General features: G+C 46.3%; 1 protein-coding gene across 1 annotated transcript in view; it reads left to right on the top strand.

Moving 5' to 3' along the window:
• The window catches only part of MRC2 (mannose receptor C-type 2), a 587,074-nt gene that overhangs the window by 272,256 nt on the left and 294,647 nt on the right, over window positions 1-20,171 (top strand). Inside the window, exon 8 of the mRNA XM_069634149.1 lies at window positions 7,577-7,731. Coding sequence (XP_069490250.1) covers window positions 7,577-7,731 — 155 coding nt within the window. The remainder of the gene's footprint in view (window positions 1-7,576; window positions 7,732-20,171) is intronic.

Below are 20,171 nucleotides of genomic sequence, written 5' to 3'. Positions count from 1 at the left end.
TCTGTATAAAACGCTATGGTGATTCAAAAGTAGCCCCATTGCATTGCATGGTAAAATGCTGTGTGCAATGTTAAAACCATGTTTCCCACTACTGATAGTCTGAAAGAATGATCGTTTTCCCTTTAACGTATGGGCAAAAGGGATGTGAAGCTAAAGGTTTTACTTCCCTTAAAAAAGTCAGGACCGGATCAATAACAAAGCAAAAGGAATGGGGTTGCATTGGAAACTATGGAGGGAAAGTTGCAGAAAGGAATTCTTTCCTAATGGATGACCTCTCAGGAACCCTCCCAGGTTTGGTTTTGAAAATCTACCTTAATACCACGTTTTCCTGTAGTTTCCAAGCTGAATCCTCAATGAGTGGTGCCAAAAGAACTTGTCCATTCATCCAGATGTAATCCTTGGACTAGTCTTAAGGAAGTCCCTTAGGCTGGGAGTAGTAGGGTGTTGTGGGCCCCCTCTTCCACAAATCACCATCGATTTCCATTGGCTTGAGTTGTCAGTCATCCCCTTTTCTCCGGATGGCTGGTTCTACAGCCTGGAGCTGGAGCTCTTCAAGGGGGTCTCTCATCTGGTGTTCCCTCTGGCTGGTTGCTTCTTTGGTTGCACATCTGGGATATAACAAGTACCTAGCTTGTTTTATTCCATAGCTGTGGCATGCCTTTGGATTTTGTCCAGTTAATACCTATGGGAAAACGTTTTTACAAACTTTTAAACTCATCCTAAAGTGACTGAAAATGGTATTTAGCTGAACATATTTTGTAGGTTCCTGGTTTACACCAAAAAACTGATTTTTAGCTAGTAATCCTGATTTGTGATTTCAAAGTAATGCATCGCAGCACTGTATTGGTTTCTATACAAATGTATGAGTGTTGCAGTATTTAACTTTGGTTTTTAGTTTCCACCTATTTCTAGGAGTGTATGGAGACCACGTAGTTCTTATGCAAATTAACTGTATTCTGACTTTAGGTGGACCTCCTGGGTTTTGGTTAAATTATCTGCCAATTTAACTCCCCCTAGGTAATGCACTTCTATATACTGTTAGGGATATTTTTCTACAACCCTGATAGATTTATGTTGAACCATTGAATCTAATGGAAAGACAGGGTTTCCAACCACAAGATGGAGCAAACTCTCTCAAGGTACTAATTACAGAGGACTCTGCCTTCTGTCAAGGGAGAAGGTAGGCTGGTAGTGAGATACAATTAGTCGCATTAGGTACCTGGAGAGAATACATTGTGGTATACTGACACTGGTGCACTGTAAGTGTAACATTTAGACGATAAACCATAAAAGGGCCATAGATGGGCCATGCCACACCCAAGGTAAAGGTATGACCATTACCTGGGATAAAAGGGAACCCTAGAAAGTAATACAAATACATTTATACAGTGCTGGTTGTTTGGAACACTAGAGAACCTGTGGGTTGATGTGGGTTCATATCCCCATAGAGCAGGGGTCTGCACCTTTTGGCTCTCCAGATGTTTTGGACTACAACTACCATAATTCCTAACCAGCATAGTCCGTAAACAGATATCATGGGAATTGTAGTCGCAATATCTGCAGAGCCAAAGGTTGCAGACCCCTGCTATAGAGGAACATTGGGGAATGTAAGGGTGTACCTAAATTAATAAAATAACCTGAGCCCAAGGACAAGACAAATAATATTTTAAAGAGGTGCAGGGTAAAAGAAGAATACAAGAAAGTGAAACCTTGATTGAAACAGGACTTTAAAGTGGACAATCCAGAGAGAGAGAGAGAGAGAGAGAGAGCATAGCGCAGGAGGACCAGAGTGGAACCCCTGTGTCACCCAATCCAGTAAGCAGGGCTTTCCACCAATTAGCAATCAACAGGATGAGGTGGAGTCTGGCTATAAAAGCAGAGCCAGCTCACTCTGAATTTATCTATTTGGGATATGCTCCCTGTACTTTTCTCCGGATCCTGGTGCATGAAAAGGAGCTATATCTTGAAGGAGTGGGGGTTGATGCCTGTGTGAAGGAGCCTGGACTACCCTGGAGCACTTATGATTGACACAGTGGCACTAGGGGAGTACCTCTACAGCGCCACCTAAGCCCAAAAGGTTGAAAAGCTGACCCGCCTGAGAATCCTGGTGAAGAGGCTAAGGCAAAGCCTCACTATGAGTCTGGTATAGAGACCAGGACAGAGCAGGATCCCTGAAGAGAAGAGGGGCAAACCAAAACCTGTATAGAGAGAAGAGGGGCATAAGCAAAGACCCTCTGAAGAGGAGAGTGTCACAAATCAGGTCCTCCGAACACGTGAGGGGCAAAGCGAGAGAAAAAGTGGATGAAAAAAAGATTAGACTCCTGAAAGAGGAGCAATGCGAAATCCCGTGAAGAGGAGAGGGGTAAACCAAAAGGAAAGTGAAGGTTGCAGAGAAAAAGACCGCCTAGTAAGAAGTGAGAATACCCAAAGGAGGGGGTAGGCGATAGAAGCCAGAAGAACTGACGAGAATCCCTTCAGGAATACCAGGGAAGGTCAGAACCCCTGAAAAGAATACTGAGTAAGGTCAAAAAAAGAAAGGAGAATTTACCCCAACAGAAGTTTGGGCACAAAAGACCCCTGGAAGTGGGAGAGGGCCGAAGCTAAAGGCTGTGGAAGAAAGAGAAAAAGAAAAACCCAGGACCCCAACAGGAAGTTGGGGCAATGTATCAAACAACAAAGTGAGGCATGCCTCATCCAGAGGACCGAGATTATGAACTAAAGTGCAGGACCCAGCTGATCCCTTGCCAAAGCACCTGGAAGACAACTACAGGTCGCAGTTTGAGTTGTTTGCATAAGCAACCTTGATGCTTGTCTACCCGAGGAGACCCTAAGAGAAGACCTCTTTGAATTGCGCAACTTTGTTAATTAAGACGAGGGCTTTAAGCGATATCATTTTCCCTTACCACTTTTCACCAAAGGAAAGGCCTTTAAATGTATTATTCTCATTGAACCATTTGACTTGGCTATTCTGAAAACTCACTTTTTTGGGAACTTTTGAATCAGGAAACCTTTATTTCAAGTTGAGGATTAGTTGCGACAGGCAGGCTTACTTTAGGGTTTTTAGTACTCTACATCTTTTTACCATACAGGTTAAGTGCTCCTTAACTATGCATTTATATAGAGATGGACTTTTAAACCCCCTATGTTTAAAAAAAAAATAAAAAAAAATAAAACACATTAAAAAAAACTCTTTATTCCTTAAACCTTGCTTTTTATTACACTTTTTTTTAATAAAGAGCTTTCTTTGAAAATAGCCAAATTCTGAGACATTTCAATGTAACTATTTTCTGTAGACAGGGGTTAGTGTGAGACTGGATTTCTAAACTCTGGCCTGGAGGACATTGTTTAGGAAGCCAACCGAGTTATGGTATACAGGGAGAACTCTGGGAGCTGTAGTCAAACCAATCAAGGTAGCATGGAGAAGTGGTCAAGGGTAAGTCTTGCGAGTGAGTGAGTGTGGTAAGGGGACCACAATGAGCCCAACACAGTGAAAATCAAGGATTACACTTAAACAGATAAGTACAAAAATACTTTATTTATGGCCAAATAACACACTATGAAAAATGACTAAAAGCAGGTAGTAACATCATACAATACTGAAATGTAAAATACATAAATATAATCAGTGAGTTAGTGTAAAACATTCAGTTCACCACACCCAATACCTGAAAGCAAAGATAAGTAAATGGTAATTACACCAACAGTCCACATGAATATCAGCCCTAACTTGCAAAGTCAATCCCTACGTTTTATGGGGCCTTGTGCCCAAAACTTCACAAAGTTTCCAATAGTTTTAGGGAGTATGAAAGAATTAGGAGGAGTCAGAATAGGACATATTCTAGTGAATACGACTTGGCAGGTCGTTGCCGGGTCACCGGAGGTCGGTTTTCCCCCTGTTGGTTCCGGTCGAAGAAGCCCAGGAACTGCGGGTGCAAGAAGAGATTGGGTTGGGTAAAGGAGCTTGGTGCAAGCTCTTCTCGACAAACTATGCAGCTGTCATGATGCCTACCCCCGGGGAACCAGACCAGGTCCAGCAACCCCAGAAGCAGGCATCAAGTTATTTTGAGCAAGCCCAAAAATCCCTGCTAGGAGCTGTTTGGGTGCGGTCCTGGCGCCATAGGCGCCAGGCTCATAGAGTAGAGCTTACCTGATGCAGACCATGCTGCAAGCTTACCTGATGCAGACCATGCTGCAGAGCTCCAAGCCAAAGGAGGCTTGGAAGGGACTATTTTACCTAGGGACTATTTTTTACTCGGGTGGGGCTGGGGAGGAATACTTACCTGGGACTACTTTGGAGGCTATTTAAACCACGACCGAAGAGCAGCACACGCTTCGCGTTATTCTGCATCCAGCAGCGTAACGCTCACCGTGTCTGCAAGCCTGCATCCAGTCTTCTGCCACGTCTGCCTCGAATCTGCAGCTCCTAGAAAAAGGGAGGAACAGAAGAAGAGGTTAGAATAAGAGCAAAACCTTCGATCCTTACCTGAATTCCGGATCCACCGCGCCTTCGAGCTGGAAGAAGCATTTTACGCGCGCCGCCTCGCCTGCGGCAGCGCCGCGCTGAACTCACCGGCCTTCGCAGCATCCTCACGATCCACTGCATCCTTCTGCACGTTCCCGCCGCACTCTGGCACCTAAGGGGAACACAAGAACAGCAAAGGTGAGCCAAGGGAATAGAGGCAATAGTAACTACCCCCATAGAATTACCTGATTACCGCCGGGGGTACTATTCCTCCTCACGGGTCGGCGCAGTCTCCAGTGCATCCTCGCCGTACCCCGGCCCCTAAGGGGAACAAAAGGACAACAAGGTGAGACGAAAGGACAAACAAGGGGAACTCTTCTCACCACAATAGACTTACCTAATTTTACCACCGGAGGCATTATTCCCCGAACTTCATATTTTCTCTCCACACCTGAATAAGGGAGCAAGCCACAGGTTACATTCTGGTCTTATTTTATTGAACTGTGTAGGATAAGCCAAATCCTTACCTGAACTTCGTCAGCGACCACGAGGAACTCTTCACTAGGGTCAAGCTGCAATCTGCAAGGAATCGGACAAGAGTGAAAGTCAGACATGTGAACTCTTACGAACTACATACTTTTCGGAGTCAATATTGTTCTGGAACTCACCAATTCCTTTGAGCCAGTGAAGCAACTGGTTATCAACGCGCCCCTGCGCTCAATGCAGGATGGAGAGCACATCTTTTCAAACCATCAGGTGAGACTATAAGAGGGGACATCAAAGGTGATCTGTGGGGAGAACAGCGGGGGTGGGGGGGATTTACGCTCAACTCCACGCCTGGTTAATTCCCTTTCTCCATTTGCAGAAGAATATTCCTACGGGCCAAGCAAATGAAGCTAGGTGGCCCAGTCCAGTCCGTCATCTCGGCCCTTGGCGTCACATTGGTGGAGACCGCAGCTGTCCAGTTCAGATCGACGCCTCTGTGGGAGCCAAGTGAGCGTAACGGCAGCAGGCACCAGTGCAGGACTCTTCAGGACGGTCTCACAGATGCAAGAGCGCTAGTTTCAGGGACAGTCACTGTTACACGGTGACCGCAGGGGACACAGATGTTGTGGTCCAAGTCGGTCCTCATAGATGCTAGTAGGATGTCGGAATTTCGCAGGAAGGACTTGTGTAGGACAAGCTGACAACCCCTCAATCTCTAAGCCGAAACACAGAACAACTCTTATACCGTGGTAGCATAAACTGGAGCTGGCCAAATGAATGGATGACCCAGGCACACTTACGAAGGCTTCAATTTAACGAGTAACCAGAAGAAGTGGAGAATGGTTGTTCCCACCACTGCTACGGGTCAAAGCACAGATGAAGGTCTTCTAAGATCACTAGCCAGACAGGGCTCCACCGGGACTGCAGCAGGTCTTCTGAAGTCTTCATGGCTATGCAGGATACTTGGCTTCTCACAGGATCTCTAGGGAATGGCTGCAGGACTCCTCTTCCTAAGGAAAAATTCAGGTGAGCACAGAAACTCAAGCCAAACGATGAAGAGCTGCCCCTCACATACCCCAGCAGGGGCCCAATCAGAGTCCACTGTTGGTGAAACTCATGCATACACTCCAGACCTACAAAAACCAGTTTGTGTATTGGGACCAGCCAGTACCAACCCACTTCCTGTCTTGCAAAATACATGCCTTGCACTAGCCTGTGAAAACCAGGCTTTCCCGGGCAAGTACATGACCAAAAAAGGAATTTCCTGAGCTGGCAGGGCAGGAAGGAGGCCAAAAAACATGGCCAAAAGAACAAGCGAAAACCTTGTGGCGCGGCCATGTTGGGACACTAATCACAGTTAGTAGCCAAACGTGGTGAAGCTAAAAATATACAGTAAAAATAGTGAAAAAGTAACTGCTGACACCGGCTTTTCTTTGGGCACATTTAAAAGTTACAAAACATCCCTTTGAGTGTAGTGTAGGGTCATACAAAAGAAACCCCTCTTGCACTACATTGGAAGATGCATTGTGCAATGTTAAAGGTACCCAAACAGGAACAGTGTCAGAAGGCTAAGGCATGCAAAGTTTCCCAGTACTGACCGGCAAAAAGTCAGGACGAAGTGCAAAAACAAAAGCCAAAAGTTTGTTGGTCCATAAAATATGGAGGAGATGTTGCTCAAGAGAAAATAATGTAAGGATTTACAAGTATGTTATAAATCAGTGGCATCAGCTAAAATGTTTCTATTTGGTAGAAAACCCCAGAGACCCCGGAGAAAAATTGTTGTGTTCAAGAAAGTACCATCCAGAGTCAAATTATTTGAATTTGAGTTGTTGAATTATTCCCCATAGATATTAGCCAGACAAAATCTACAGAGCGCCATGGTTATGGGTCAAAGGTTTGAGACAGATTTGTTGTAATTCGTTTTAGGTTCAATCTATTCCCTACGGGGCTGAACTCTGGTGATTTGGAAAGGGCATCATGAGAGAACAGCACTATGCCCCTTCTGTCCCAACATTTGGGAATTGATGCTGCTTTGATTTCATTCAGCCTTAAAAACAAAAACATTAGGAATTCTACATTGAATACCACTCCTGAAATCTAGGGGTATCAGAATGTGTAGACCTGCACTATTTATTTTCTCAAATCACTGGCTTAGGGCTTTGCACAAGCACTTAACAGTGGCACTGAAATTGTCAACAAAATCTCTTCAACATGGTATTTTTGCCTTGTTTTAATTTTCGGCTTTAAGTTACAGTTTTCCACTCGCATTCTATATGTTTGTAACATATTTGTTTTTTTAAGTTTTATTTTCTTTTTACTAATTCATTATGTTGTGGGTTAACTTTAAAATATGATCATCAATTTACTGATACTGTATAGTGGTGCTGACTCTGTTTTATTTGCTGATTTTCGCCTTCATGGCTTGTGCCGCAATAAAGTATTTGACAACTGGGAAAACTGTGTTTTGTTTCCCCCCGCGCCCCCATGTTCTCGGGCCTAAAGGCATTTGTAAAAATGGTTAGTGTTCTCTGGTCCGCAATAGGCTTTTTGTTCTGATTCGTGTGACCTGGGAGTTGCAGTTCTGACTTTGTTCCCTGATCTCTCTCTCTCTCTGCCTCCACCTTTTAGATGTGAAGGAGTTCTGGATTGGGCTGAATGACCTCAAGCTGCAAATGAACTTTGAGTGGTCAGATGGCACCCCAGTGAGGTTCACATACTGGCACCCCTTTGAGCCTAACAACTTTCGTGATAACATGGAGGATTGCGTCACCGTCTGGGGACCGGTAAGAAGCAAAACCAATATGTTGGCTATAATACCTATGCCACACTTAAGGGTTCGAAATTGAGGGGAGCTGGGAGCTATTTAACTCCTGCCTATAGCCTAGAAGAGCCTGGTTATCTTAAACAAACGGTTACCAGGAGCACATTTTTGGCTCCCCGAGCCAATTGATGCCGAACAAACAGAACTATGTGAATTTAACTCTCCATTTGGGACAATCTAAGAATAAACATTGGGACACATCTATATGACATTTAAAGAAGAAGTGTTCATAGATAATGTTTACAATTATATTTTTGCATTTTATGTGGAAGTTGAATTTGTGAAACGCTATGCACCAGCTCCTTGTGTCCCAGTAGTAGCTCCTAGTGACTGGTTAATTCTAGATACGCAGGAGCAGCGCTGCATGTAACTCCTGCTTATCCAATCTTAATTTTGAGCCCTGTGGTTACCTCTTTTAACTGTTAATTTTTGCCCCACATAATACCTTTGCAGTACGGAACTTCTGTGTTCCGCCCAAGTGCTCTGCTCGAACATATATTTCTGCACCACCTACTTTCTCTCATGCACCTAATATTTTCCACTTTCACCTTATCCAATCCAATATCGCCCTGCGGCACCAAACACTTTCCAGTTTCGGCTCACACTACCCAATAACACTTCAGCCCACCTAAAAGCTTCTAGCATAAGTGCCCCACCTAATAACACCTTCCAATTTAACACTCTGCCCCACATAGGTGACCCTCATAATTTCACCTTTTGCCTCCTAATCTCTTCTGACTATCGTCTTGTGCTATCTAATACTATCCTAATATCACTTCATCCCACTTTACACCTTAACCTTGTTATCTTTCCTCACCCACCCCCTACAATACCACCTCACACCCCAAATATCACCAGACCCATCTTTCTAACACCACCTCATCCCACCTAATGTCTTTCAACATCTTTTTGTCACACACAATGCCTTTCTAAGGTTACCTCGCCCTGTCATAACACCTCCACAAGTCATCCGCTTTTAATGTCACCTCAGCCCATTATTACATTCTAATATCCCCATATGTCTGCTTTTCTTATGTCCCCATCTAAAACATTCTTATATTTCACCTCTCCTGCCTAACACCATCCCACTATTCATCTCTCTCCACATTGCACGTTCCTAATCAAGGAGCATGTAGGCCTGTTATGTTAGTGCACGCTGAACTGAATCGCCTCTTGGTACTGGTCCTTCGCCAGAAGGGACTAGACAGTTCAAAGATGAAAACAAAGTTTTCACAATTTTTCAGAAGTTGTGATTGCATTCATAATATTAGCCAGCAAGAGTCTCAAGATGCACCTCACATCGAATAGTCCTTGTGCAAGCATACATTTTGTGTTGGACAAGAGAGGTTTTCATAGTATGAATGTTAGGAACGAGAAGAGACCTATGGCACTGCAACTATGTCTCGGTTCTGTTAAGAAAGATTTTCTATTTTCTGCTTTTCCTCCATAGAAGTCTATGGAACCCCCCAACTGTATGCCGTTTGTCAGGCAAGATTGTGTGCAGTATCCTTTGGAAGACTATAGCAACCTTGACATCCTGGCAATAGGGACCCAACCTTTGGTATACACCTGTACTACACAGGTTGGTAGTGTGCTAAGCAGCCAGGCTTATCTCAAGAGGGGTCATTGTGAGCAGTAGGGTTGTAACAGTGTTTCACAGCAAGCGTTAGCGTTAGTCAAATGAACACACTCAAGGTTTCTTGATTCATTTATATAACAGTCAGTTATACAAGCCTTCTTCAGAAGGGAGCAAAACGTGTAACAATTATAATATACTGCAAAACACACTCCGTTTCTGTAAATCAGATGATACCCATTGGGGAAGGCACACACACTTCCTACACCCTCAGGTGACTTAAATAGATAGGATACTGTGGACATTGATTTATCATTGGTACATTTAGAGCAATGCTGAGTTTGGTGCAAAGGTTGGATTGGGGAATAAAACAAAGATTAACAAATAATTCATAAACTGGTCAGTACTTTTTGAACCATCCACTTTCCCTGGGGGAAAAGGGAAAGGCACAGTCAGATGGAAGAAGAGTCTCTCAGAGAGCCTGGACAGCCAATTTTAATTGAACAAATTTTAGGGGAACTGAAGATCTTCTTTGCAGGTGAGTTAAAGTAGTGCACAATGTTTTTAGAAATGTTTGTAGAAATAAGATTCACTTGAAGGGCCACTAGCTGTGATGTTTGTGAGGGGCAAAGCTGCAAGCAGCTCTGCAGGGGCAACCAAGACCAGTCTCAACTTAGAACAAGTAAGGCTGCACCGCAAGAGGTAAGTCCTCTTAAATTTACAGTACCTTTGGTTAGAAGAAATGGTTCCAGCTGGCTCCTATTCCTGTACAGCTCTGTAGATCCTAGTGTTCCTGGGCCTCAGTCGTGGGGACAAGGGGGAGGACATCTGGGGACTCCTGCTCTGCAATGGGAAGGTCAGCGGCAGCAATGGGTAAACTTCAATTCCGCTGCACTTCGCTGTTTCAGCTCCTCGCGTCTGACAGAAAATAGCAACACTGTGGTTCTCGGATACCACTTCAGACTTTCCTTGCTTCTAGTGTCCAGCACTCTGTTGAGGTGACTCAGGCTTGGTCAATCTTGCATCAGGGAAGTCTGGAGGATCTTCTGGTGCTCGGGTCCGACTTCAAAGCAACACACACAATCTTGTGTTCCTCGCACAGACACTTAGGTTCCAGCAACAACAGCAGTGGAAGTACAGTCAGCTCTGAGAGGATGTCCAGGCAGGCTTACTTCACAAACACATGTAAAGATGATGCCTATGGAGTTATCTAAAACCCCATAATCAAAGAACACAAGAGTAAAACGCACATCAAAATGCATGAAAGAGTGGGGAAAAAGGCTCACACTCTCTCCAGGTAAAAAAAAATCAAGTCCTCAAAATCCAGCAAAGTTGCTGGGGGTCTCTAAGGTGAAGGGAATTAGCACATTTATGAGATTCTCCCTAACATCCTGGCTCCCTGAGAGACTCCTCTTTACCTCTGATTTGGTGCTTTGTCATTTCCCCCAGGAAAGGGTTAAACTTATTTGACATTGAAGGTTTTTAAAACTACTTTCCTGTTTGTGACTTATTTGTTAACCTTTGTTTTATTCCTCTGTTCTCTCTTTTACACCAAACTCAGTATTGCTCTAGATGTACCAGTGATAAATCAATGGCCACACTGTCCTAGCTAATTAAGTCACCTGAGGGTGTAGGAAGTGTGTGTGTGCCATCCCCAATGAGTATCATCTGATTTAGAGAAACTGTGTGTTTTGAAGTGTATAATAAGTGTTACATGTATTGTTCCCTTCTGAAGAAGGCTTATACAACTGACAAATTAATAATTGTTTTATCAAGAAACCTTGGGTGTAAGTGTTTATTTGGATAACTGCTACTGTGAAACTCTGTCACAATATTACTGCTCACATTGACCCCTCTTGAGATAAGCCTTGCTGGTCAGCCATACTACCAACCTGTGTAGTTCAGACTTATACCAAAGGTTAGGTTCCTTTTGCCAGGAAGTCAAGGTTATTGTAGTGCACCCAAAGGGTACTGCATACAATCTTGCCTAACAGAAAGGTTCTTTGCTTCAATGATGATCTGAAAAATGGCTGCAGGAGGCATCCTTTTATCCTAATTTTGAACTGGAGTCACCCCTGAACCCACCAATATTAAGGAAATGCGCTATTCAAACTGCAGGGGCTATCCAATCAGACAGCCTTTGGCCACTACATCTGCTCAGCAACAGACCCTTTGGGCAGGATGTCGATTGGCATCAGACACCAGTCTGCACATCAGTCAGCTGAGGCTTTTCCTGGGAATGAGCATCCCATATAGGGCAATTTCAGCCCTTAGAGGGCATAAAGGGAGCCAAAATATAAGATGGTAAAATAGCATGGCACTGTCCTTTTAGTGTATATGGTTTTCTAAAAGGCAATATGCAGTGAAATGCAAATGTAAATCTATCAAAACCATATATCTCTTTAGTTCTTTTCCAATTCCTCTAGCATACTCTGCTGCGCTATCCCCTGCTGCCACCCCTACCAGTTTCCTTGTTTCCTTCCTCCCGCACCGCCCCTCTGACCCTCTGATTGGGCCTTGTGCCCTCTGGAAGATCGTATCGTGGATGCACCCCTCTTCTCCTCTAGCACTCCCTTGCACAGCTGTCAGCCAGCCGCTACTGACATGGTAAGGAAGGTGCGGCCATGGGGAACAGCCATTACTGCTCCCTATTAAACTATCCAACCTCTCTTATTACTTCCGGAAACAGGACTGACATTCACCTGTGCCTTCACTTTGGAAGTCTTGCTGTCAGTGGGTCTCTTGCCTGTCTTCTTTCTTGATCGTGTGTCGTGAAGACATGGACGAGACTCTCCTGACACCATGCTGCCCCAATGGTGTAAGCCCAGGCACGGTGACACCCGCAGGTTAAGGCCAATCGATCAGCACAGGAGAAAAAGTCCCCCAAAGGGTAAGGAAAAATACTGTGCCGGGAGTCATGCGGCCGGTGCTGTAGCAGTAATCGGGAGTCTGAACAAGAGTTCTCAAAATGGGTGTCCAATTAGTAGAACTGCCAAAACAAGGTCCCAGAGAAGAGGCGGGGTACACAGTTGGTGGTAGTAGAATGACCGCAGCAACGTTAAGGTACGCGGGAGCCAGGAGGAGCAGGAGAACCAGAGGGTGGGGAGGGGGGAATGAAGGGACAAGGAAAAAAAACAGGAGAACACCAGGACCGAAAAAGGACCGTAAACCAGGAAAGGAGTTGGGGGCGCTGAGCAGGGAAAATAATGTACCTGCGTTGAGACGCATCTGCCTGCGAACAGCCGCTTCTGTTATGCAAGGCAACCGAAAGAGCGGACCAGTTTGTGAATGCGGGCTGAACACTAGACCACAAGGGCTTCCGCATGAGACCACAGGCACCATCTTGGAGGAAACTATGGCACCCGCGAAATGCGGGGCATGTCCACATGCCGACCACAAGGACCAGGAACGGCGGTTTATGGCAATTACTCCTTTTTACCAATTGCTTTAGTCTGGTGTATGTTGCCCTCAATTGTTATTTTTCACAGGCATTTAGGCACTCCAGGAAATTTGTATCTAGGCGTTTTGCCTTTTCTGCTGTATGTTTGAAACCTAGGCCTGTTGACACTTAGGGCTAGATTCATGGAACGTTTTCCCATGGGATTGCGCCATTATAAAACACTTCCATGAATCAGGCCCTTAGTCTTTTCCTTTTATTCTAGACACCTGATTCTAGATTGCATTGCTATTTTGTAGCTGATTTGTGCCTCTCCCTCACCTGCTCTCAGGCCTCCCTTGAACCCCTCTCCCCTTCCTCCTACTCTCCTCTTCTCTCCCACATCAACTGCCGAGGTCTCTGATGGTCCTGCTGTGAGAATCTCATCCACCAGGTGTTCCCCTGCTCCTCCTGAACTCCAATGACAACATTGTCTCCATTGTTCCAGCCTCTTGTCCTCTAGCACTCACTTGTGCACCCTCTCCCCATTAGTGCAATTGAACCTTTTCACTTGCACTTTGTTGCATTCTCCTCTCTCCCACCTAGCATTACCCTTCCTCACCATCCTCCTCCTTCCACTCCTCCCCGCCACCTGCTCTTGCATGCTCCAGGTTGTCCCACGACCTAGTAGGAACGCTATTGTTTGACTCCTTCACTTTTCGTTACCTCTTCACTTCCCCTCCTCCCCCTAACCTCTCTTTTCTGTCACTGCACTTGCACCCTCCAAATTGTTTCACGACCTAGTAGGAATAATATTTGTCTTTCTTCCCTATTCATTCCCACTTCACCTCCCCTCCTCCTCTCAATTCGTCACTCTCGTTACGGCACTTGCGTGTTCCGAATGCTTCAAGACCTAGTAGGAATGTTATTGTGTACAAAATGTATTCAGCATAAAAGCATTGTTGTTTTCTCCCTTCCTCTCCCTCCCTCCCTTCCTTGTCTTGATGCACCATGAAACACCCTTTGGTTGTATAGGCGCATTGTAAATGGCCAATAAATCAATTAAAAATATATAACATACAAACACAGAATAGTTGCATAAGAATTATTCAGTATAGACTGAAAATCCCTTTTAGTAGTGGTAAAAAAAAAGATTTAGAAAGACCGCTCTGAGATCGCTCAGAGCGCTCTTTCTAAATCTGTCACACCGCTGTTGCACACGATGGGACGGGAAGGGCAAGATGGAAGTTGGCAGTTGTGTAAGTGTTTGTCTGCTTGTCTGTATGGATGTTGTGGGGTAGTGTTTTTAGTGTGGAGGGGAGTGGCTACGGAGAAGATGTGTCTGGTTCTGTGTGTGTGTTTATATGTTGAGAGGGGTTTAGCAGGGATGGTTAGGGGGAGAGACGGGCGGCATTAAAGGTGGGGATTGGGGGTTGAACCCCCGCTGCACCCTGGTTTCAGGGGTGAGGGTGGGGGGGGGTGCAAAGAGAGCATTAGAATATTAAAGGCTGCACCAAATAGGTTGAAAGAAAATGTATTTTTTGTCTGCAGCCTTTAATATTCGAGAATATCTCATAGAACCAAATTAGTCACCCGTGTTAAACAGATGAGTAGTCCAATGCAAGGAAAATGGGTAAAAATAGTCAGAAGAAGCACAATTGGCATTTCCCCCAATCTTATGTAGTCCAACCCTAAGATAGTATGGGGCTGGTACCCAAAGGTCACAAGTACCTATATGTAAAGTTCATGTAGATCACATGCTGTGCATAGGCCTACATCTAGTGGAAGCTGCGGAGTATTACGGTTTGTTTTTCGAAACTTGAAAATGGGCGTGCCAGTAATACTATCCCTAGTGTGACGTCCACTGTACCCATGATCCCTCACGCATGTAGGACCCTCAGATTTGTTTTTCCGCCATACTGGTCGGAAACATTTCGCAGAGTTCACTGGCCTTAGCCATACTTTTGCTAAATATTGTTATATTTACCCATTTCTCCACCCCAACGTCGAGTCACCGAACTTCCACACTCGACGCCGGGCCGGAGAAGAATTCGATCGTCGACAGCTGCACGACGGATTTGGGCCTCGGAAGGCCTCTGGCTTCGGCCCGGGCCTTGGAAGGCCTCTGGCCTCGGCCCTGCAAGTAGGGAGAGTGGGAGGTGGACATACTCTACACTCATTTGGTATATAGGTACATTCTTATATATTCCTACACTTACTAGCCCGCTGCCACAAGGTGCGTATGGAGGGTACCCCTTTCCAATTCTGCCCCAAGTGCAACCGCAAGTACCCTTGGGTCGACAGGCACGCCACGTGCAATCTCTGCTTGCCGAGGGACCACCCTGAGGCGAACTGCAGAGCGTGTAGTAGGTTTAAACCGAAAACACTTAACGACCGTTCGATCAAGCGTTGGGCCCACCACGCCAGGCGTCAGGAGGCCATGGCAGCGGAGGGCGCCTTCAGCGACGCTGTGCTTTCAGACGGCGAGGGCAAAGTGGAGTCGGGAGACAGCCGAGCGCAAGTCCCCGACCTCGGAAGGTCGTCCAGCAGTGGCTATGGGGAAGACCCTTGGCGACACAAGCGCTACCCACTGCACTTCCACAAAGCACATGAAGTCCAACCGAGACTCGACGCACACGTCGAATTCTCGGAAAAGAGGCATATAGAGAACAGTCTGAAACGGTGTCCTCTGGGCGTTCTCGATCTAGATCGCCGCATGACCCAGGCATTCATCCACTGTTGCCAAGAGTGCCTCGCTCCCCAAGGTAACGGAAGTTCGATCGTCTGAAGACGAAGCCGACTTCCATCCCCAGACCGCACTCCAGGAGTCGGCGCCCGCAGACCGCGTAACGGCGGCTCCCGAGTCCCTACCTCCACGTTGTAAAGATAGGGACACTACCCCCGAACCTCGACGCCAGGCATCGGAAGGCTCCGGAGGGCCAAAAAAACAGGGAAAACACTCTTCCGCCCACGGGGAGGGGGGTAAACAACAGAGGAAGCAGTCTCAGCCTCCTCACACACCTCAAAAACTTCCCACTCCTCATAAACAGACAGACAAGTCCCAGTCCTCTGTTATCCCAAGGACACCTGCTAAAACCAGTAAGTCTAGTCAGGATAAGGTGGAGAAAGCCCCAGAAAGGGTCATTCCCAGTTCTAGAGAATGGTCTAATGATGACATAGACAGGGTTATGTCAAGGATGTCTTCATTGGCAGGTTTTTACACAAAAAACCCTGAACACTTTCTCTCCTATACTCCTGACGGGTCAGCACCCTCAGGCTCTAAGGATCCAATACCTCCAAGTAAGAAGTCCCGGTTTGAAGCCCCAACACGGTCTTCGGACCCCTTCTATATACAGCCCTACTCCCAATATCAAGGGGATTCATCCTTTTGTGAGGACCCAGATTTGGGCATGTTGGAAGAGCAAACTGGTACGGGCTACTATGGGGATGATGAGGACCAAGAAGAGGGAGAGGAAGACCCTGACACCTACAGAGTAGATTCCCCGGTAGAGAAAGAACCCCCGATTACCGACTTCCCCCGTCGACAATCGGCCTCTCCTGAATGAAGTTCTGTCCCGAGCAGTAGAACATTTCCACATTGACACACAGGGTGCTCAAGAGGAGAGGGACTTCGCAGAGTTAGTGGGAGAAATGAGGCCGGTTGCTCAGGCCATCCCCATCCTTAAGTCTATTCAGAGAAGAATAGACCCTTCACTTTTAAATCCTAACCTCACCAGGGCAGTGAACCCCAGGATTGAGAAACTTTTCAGGGCAGCCCAATCAGACCCACTGTATATAAGGGGGCATCTGAAACCGGACTCCCTGGTTGTTACTAACACCCGTAAGAGGGCTGGAACACCTTTGTCATCGTCCGAAGCTCCTCCCGACAAGGAGAGCAAGAAACTGTATGGTTTGGGCAGGAAAGTAGCCTCCACTTCTGCCTACCAACCAAGGATTGTCAACTCCACCACCCTGTTGGCCAGCTACAACTGCCATCAGTGGGAAGAAGTTGCAGCACTCACAGACTCCGCCCCAGAACCGTTAAAGAGCCAGTTGGCACAAGTTGCGGCGGAGGGAAGAGCCGTGTCCGGTTGCATTTTAAAAGCAACCTTTGATGCTGCGGATAACGCAGGCAGATTGATAGCAGAAGGAACTGTTATCAAGAGACACGCTTGGTTATGGCAGTATGGATTCAAAGCTGAAACCCAAGCATCTTTGTTAGATAAACCGGTGGAGCTGGATCTGTTGTTTGGTAAGGCGGTCGAGGACGTGCTGAAAAATGCCAAGGACGAATACGAGACACTCAAATCCCTAGGCCAACTAACCAACAAACCCCCTAATCAGAGAGGGAATGGCAATTTTCGTCGCCCACGTGGCCAAAATTCCCAGAGAGGATCTAACTATTCCCAGGGGCAGTGTACACCGTGGAACAATAATAACCAACAGTCTAGGGTTAGGGTAAGGGTAGAGGCAGTCCCAGTAAAGGAGGTGGCACGCCTCCACCAAAACAGTGACGCTCAGTTCAGGGTCCCTTCTCACGCAACCCCACTAGGGGGACGCATTTCCAACTTCACCCAGGTTTGGGAAGGGAACACATCAGACAGACGGGTGCTGTCCACAGTATCCGCTGGGTACTGCATAGAACTGTTAGAGCGTCCCCGGAACCATCCTCCACGACAAAGCATACATTCTTTGGAACACCAGAAGAGCCTCCTCGAGGAGATCGTCAATCTGCTAGCAAAAGACGCGTAGAACTCATCCCGGGACACCAGGTTAACAAGGGTATTTATTCAACTTACTTCCTTGTGCCAAAAAAAGATTTGACAATGAGCCCAGTATTGGATTTGCGGCCTGCAAACAAGTATGTCAAGCCCCAAAAATTTCTCATGACTACTCTCCAAGAGGTAATCCCCCTCCTAAAAAAGGGGGATTGCATGGCAACATTGGACATGAAGATGCTTATTTTCATATTTCCATGTTCCCAGCGCACAGAAAATACTTGCGCTTCAATGTGGACAGTCGACACTACCAGTTCAAGGTACTGCCCTTCGGGATAGCTTCGGCTCCAAGGGTATTCACCAAGGTACTGGCAGTGGCGGCAGCACACCTACGCAGGGAGGCAATCCCAGTGTACCCTTACCTGGACGACTGGCTCATCATGGGGGAGACTCCAGTAATTTGCAGAACAAACATTCAAAGGACAATCGGCCTCCTCTTTGAATTTGGCTTCTCAATAAATGAGAAAAAGTCAAGTCTGGTGCCAAGCACCTCCAAACAGTTCCTAGGAGCTATCCTAGACACTCGAGAGGGGTTGACCTTTGCTTCCGAGGAAAGAATTCGGAATATACTGCTGCAAATTCCGCAATATCAGTCCGGTCGACAGATAACGGTACGCAAAGCAATGCGGTTTCTGGGCATAATGGCGTCATGTATTTATCTGGTCCCCCACGCACGCCTGCGCATGCGTCCCATGCAGGAATGGTTGGCGAAACAGTAGTCTCAGGCAAGTGGTCAGTGGGACGATCGAGTGGTCGTTTCGCCAACACTAGTAGAGAGTCTTCGCTGGTGGACAAGAGAGAATCTTAAAAAGGGGGAACCCTTTTAGGATCCAGAAATACAAGCCGCCGTCACAGCAGACTCGTCCCTGTCAGGGTGGGGAGCTCACCTCCTTCACCACACAGCTCAGGGTCTCTAGTCTCACACAGTTGGTGGCTCAGAATCACATCAACCTGCTAGAACTTCTGGCAGTCTTCAGAGCGCTTCGGGCATTCGAACCCCACCTAGCCAACCTGTCAGTGCAGATCCTAACAGACAGCACGACAGAAATGTTTTACATAAACAAACAAGGGGGCACTCGTTCGTCAAATCTGTCCAAGCTTGCCCAGAAAAATCTGGAGATGGCCACCGAAACATTTACCTGTCATCCCAACATGTTCCAAGGGATTTCACTAGCGGACGCTTTGAGCAGAGATCCCCTACCAGAGGAACACGAATGGCATCTACACAAAGAAGTCGTCGAAGATATCTTCTCTGTGGGGTTTCCCACTATAGACCTGTTCGCCACAAGCAAAAACAGACCATGCCCAGACTTCGCATCCAGGTTCCCCCAGCCAGGCTCCAAGGGGAATGCTCTAAGGATGAATTGGTCAGGGATGTTTGCCTACGCTTTTCCACCAACCCCCCTGATAAGGAAGGTGGTCAACAAGATACACAGGGAATTGATGACGCTCATCCTAGTTGCTCTTATGTGGACGAGACAACCATGGATTCCACACCTTTGCAAACTGGCGGTGTGCGACCCCATCAAACTCCCGTGCTGGTACAATCTACTCTCACAGCACAGAGGACAAACAGTGCATCACCCAACCCAACTCAATGAACTTGGCAGCATGGCTCCTGAAGTCAGAGTTCGGCCATCTCAATTTACCCCAGAGATGCATGGACATCTTGAAAGAGTCTAGAAAACCTAACACAAGACACTGTTACTTTGATAAGTGGAAAAGATTTGTTATTTGGTGCCAGAACAAACAAATCAATCCAATTGATTGCACTCCTTCCAATATTGTCACCTATATGCTCCACCTACTGGATGCAGGGTCGGTATTTAATTCACTCAAGGTACACCTTGCGGCGTTGTCAACCTACACCACCTCCTATAACAAAGTGTCATGGTGGAAAGTACCAGTGGTCCAAGCCTTCATGGAAGGGGTACAGAGACTCCACCCTCCAATTTCTAACCCACCACCAGGTTGGGACCTTAATGTGGTGCTTGCTAAACTCATGGGTCCTCCATTCGAACTCATGCATAAAGCTAGTCTCAAACACCTGACTTTTAAACTGCCTTCTTAGTAGCCATTACATCCATAAGAAGGGTCAGTGAAATTCAGGCAGTCAGTGCAGGATCCTTTCTTTACTGTTCATAAAGATAAACTGGTTTTACGCACTCACCCTAGGTTTTCATCTAAATTCATTTCAAAATTCCATGTTAACCAGTCCATTGAGCTACCGGCCTTCTTCCAAGAACCCAAAAGCTCTGCTGAGGTGAAACTCCACACACTAGATGTGAGGAGAGCGGTCCTCTACTACGTAGACAAGACTAGACCACTAAGAAAGACAGATAAACTGTTCGTCTCCAGAGCTCTAGGCAGAGAAGGAGATTGCGTCTCTAAAGGTGCCATCTCTAAATGGAAAGTCAGATGTATCCAATTGTGCTACTCCCTTTCAGACAAAATACTGCCTTTTACACCGAGGGCCCACTCCACAAGAGGTACTGGGGCCACTCTGGCTTTCATTGCAAATGTACCCCCTTGATATCATTTGCAAAGCAGCTACATGGAGCTCTATTCACACCTTTACTCAGCACTACTGCATTGACGCTCATTCCAAGACAGATACTCAAGTGGGACAAGCGGTTCTAAGACATTTGTTCGCTCATGACCATTCTCACATC

Source organism: Ambystoma mexicanum, chromosome 13 (genome assembly GCF_040938575.1).
Source record: "Ambystoma mexicanum isolate Mex_15411 chromosome 13, UKY_AmexF1_1, whole genome shotgun sequence".
NCBI classification, from domain to species: Eukaryota; Metazoa; Chordata; class Amphibia; order Caudata; family Ambystomatidae; genus Ambystoma; species Ambystoma mexicanum.
The sequence above is the reverse complement of the archived record's forward strand: the minus strand, read 5'-3'. Positions and strand labels throughout refer to the sequence as shown.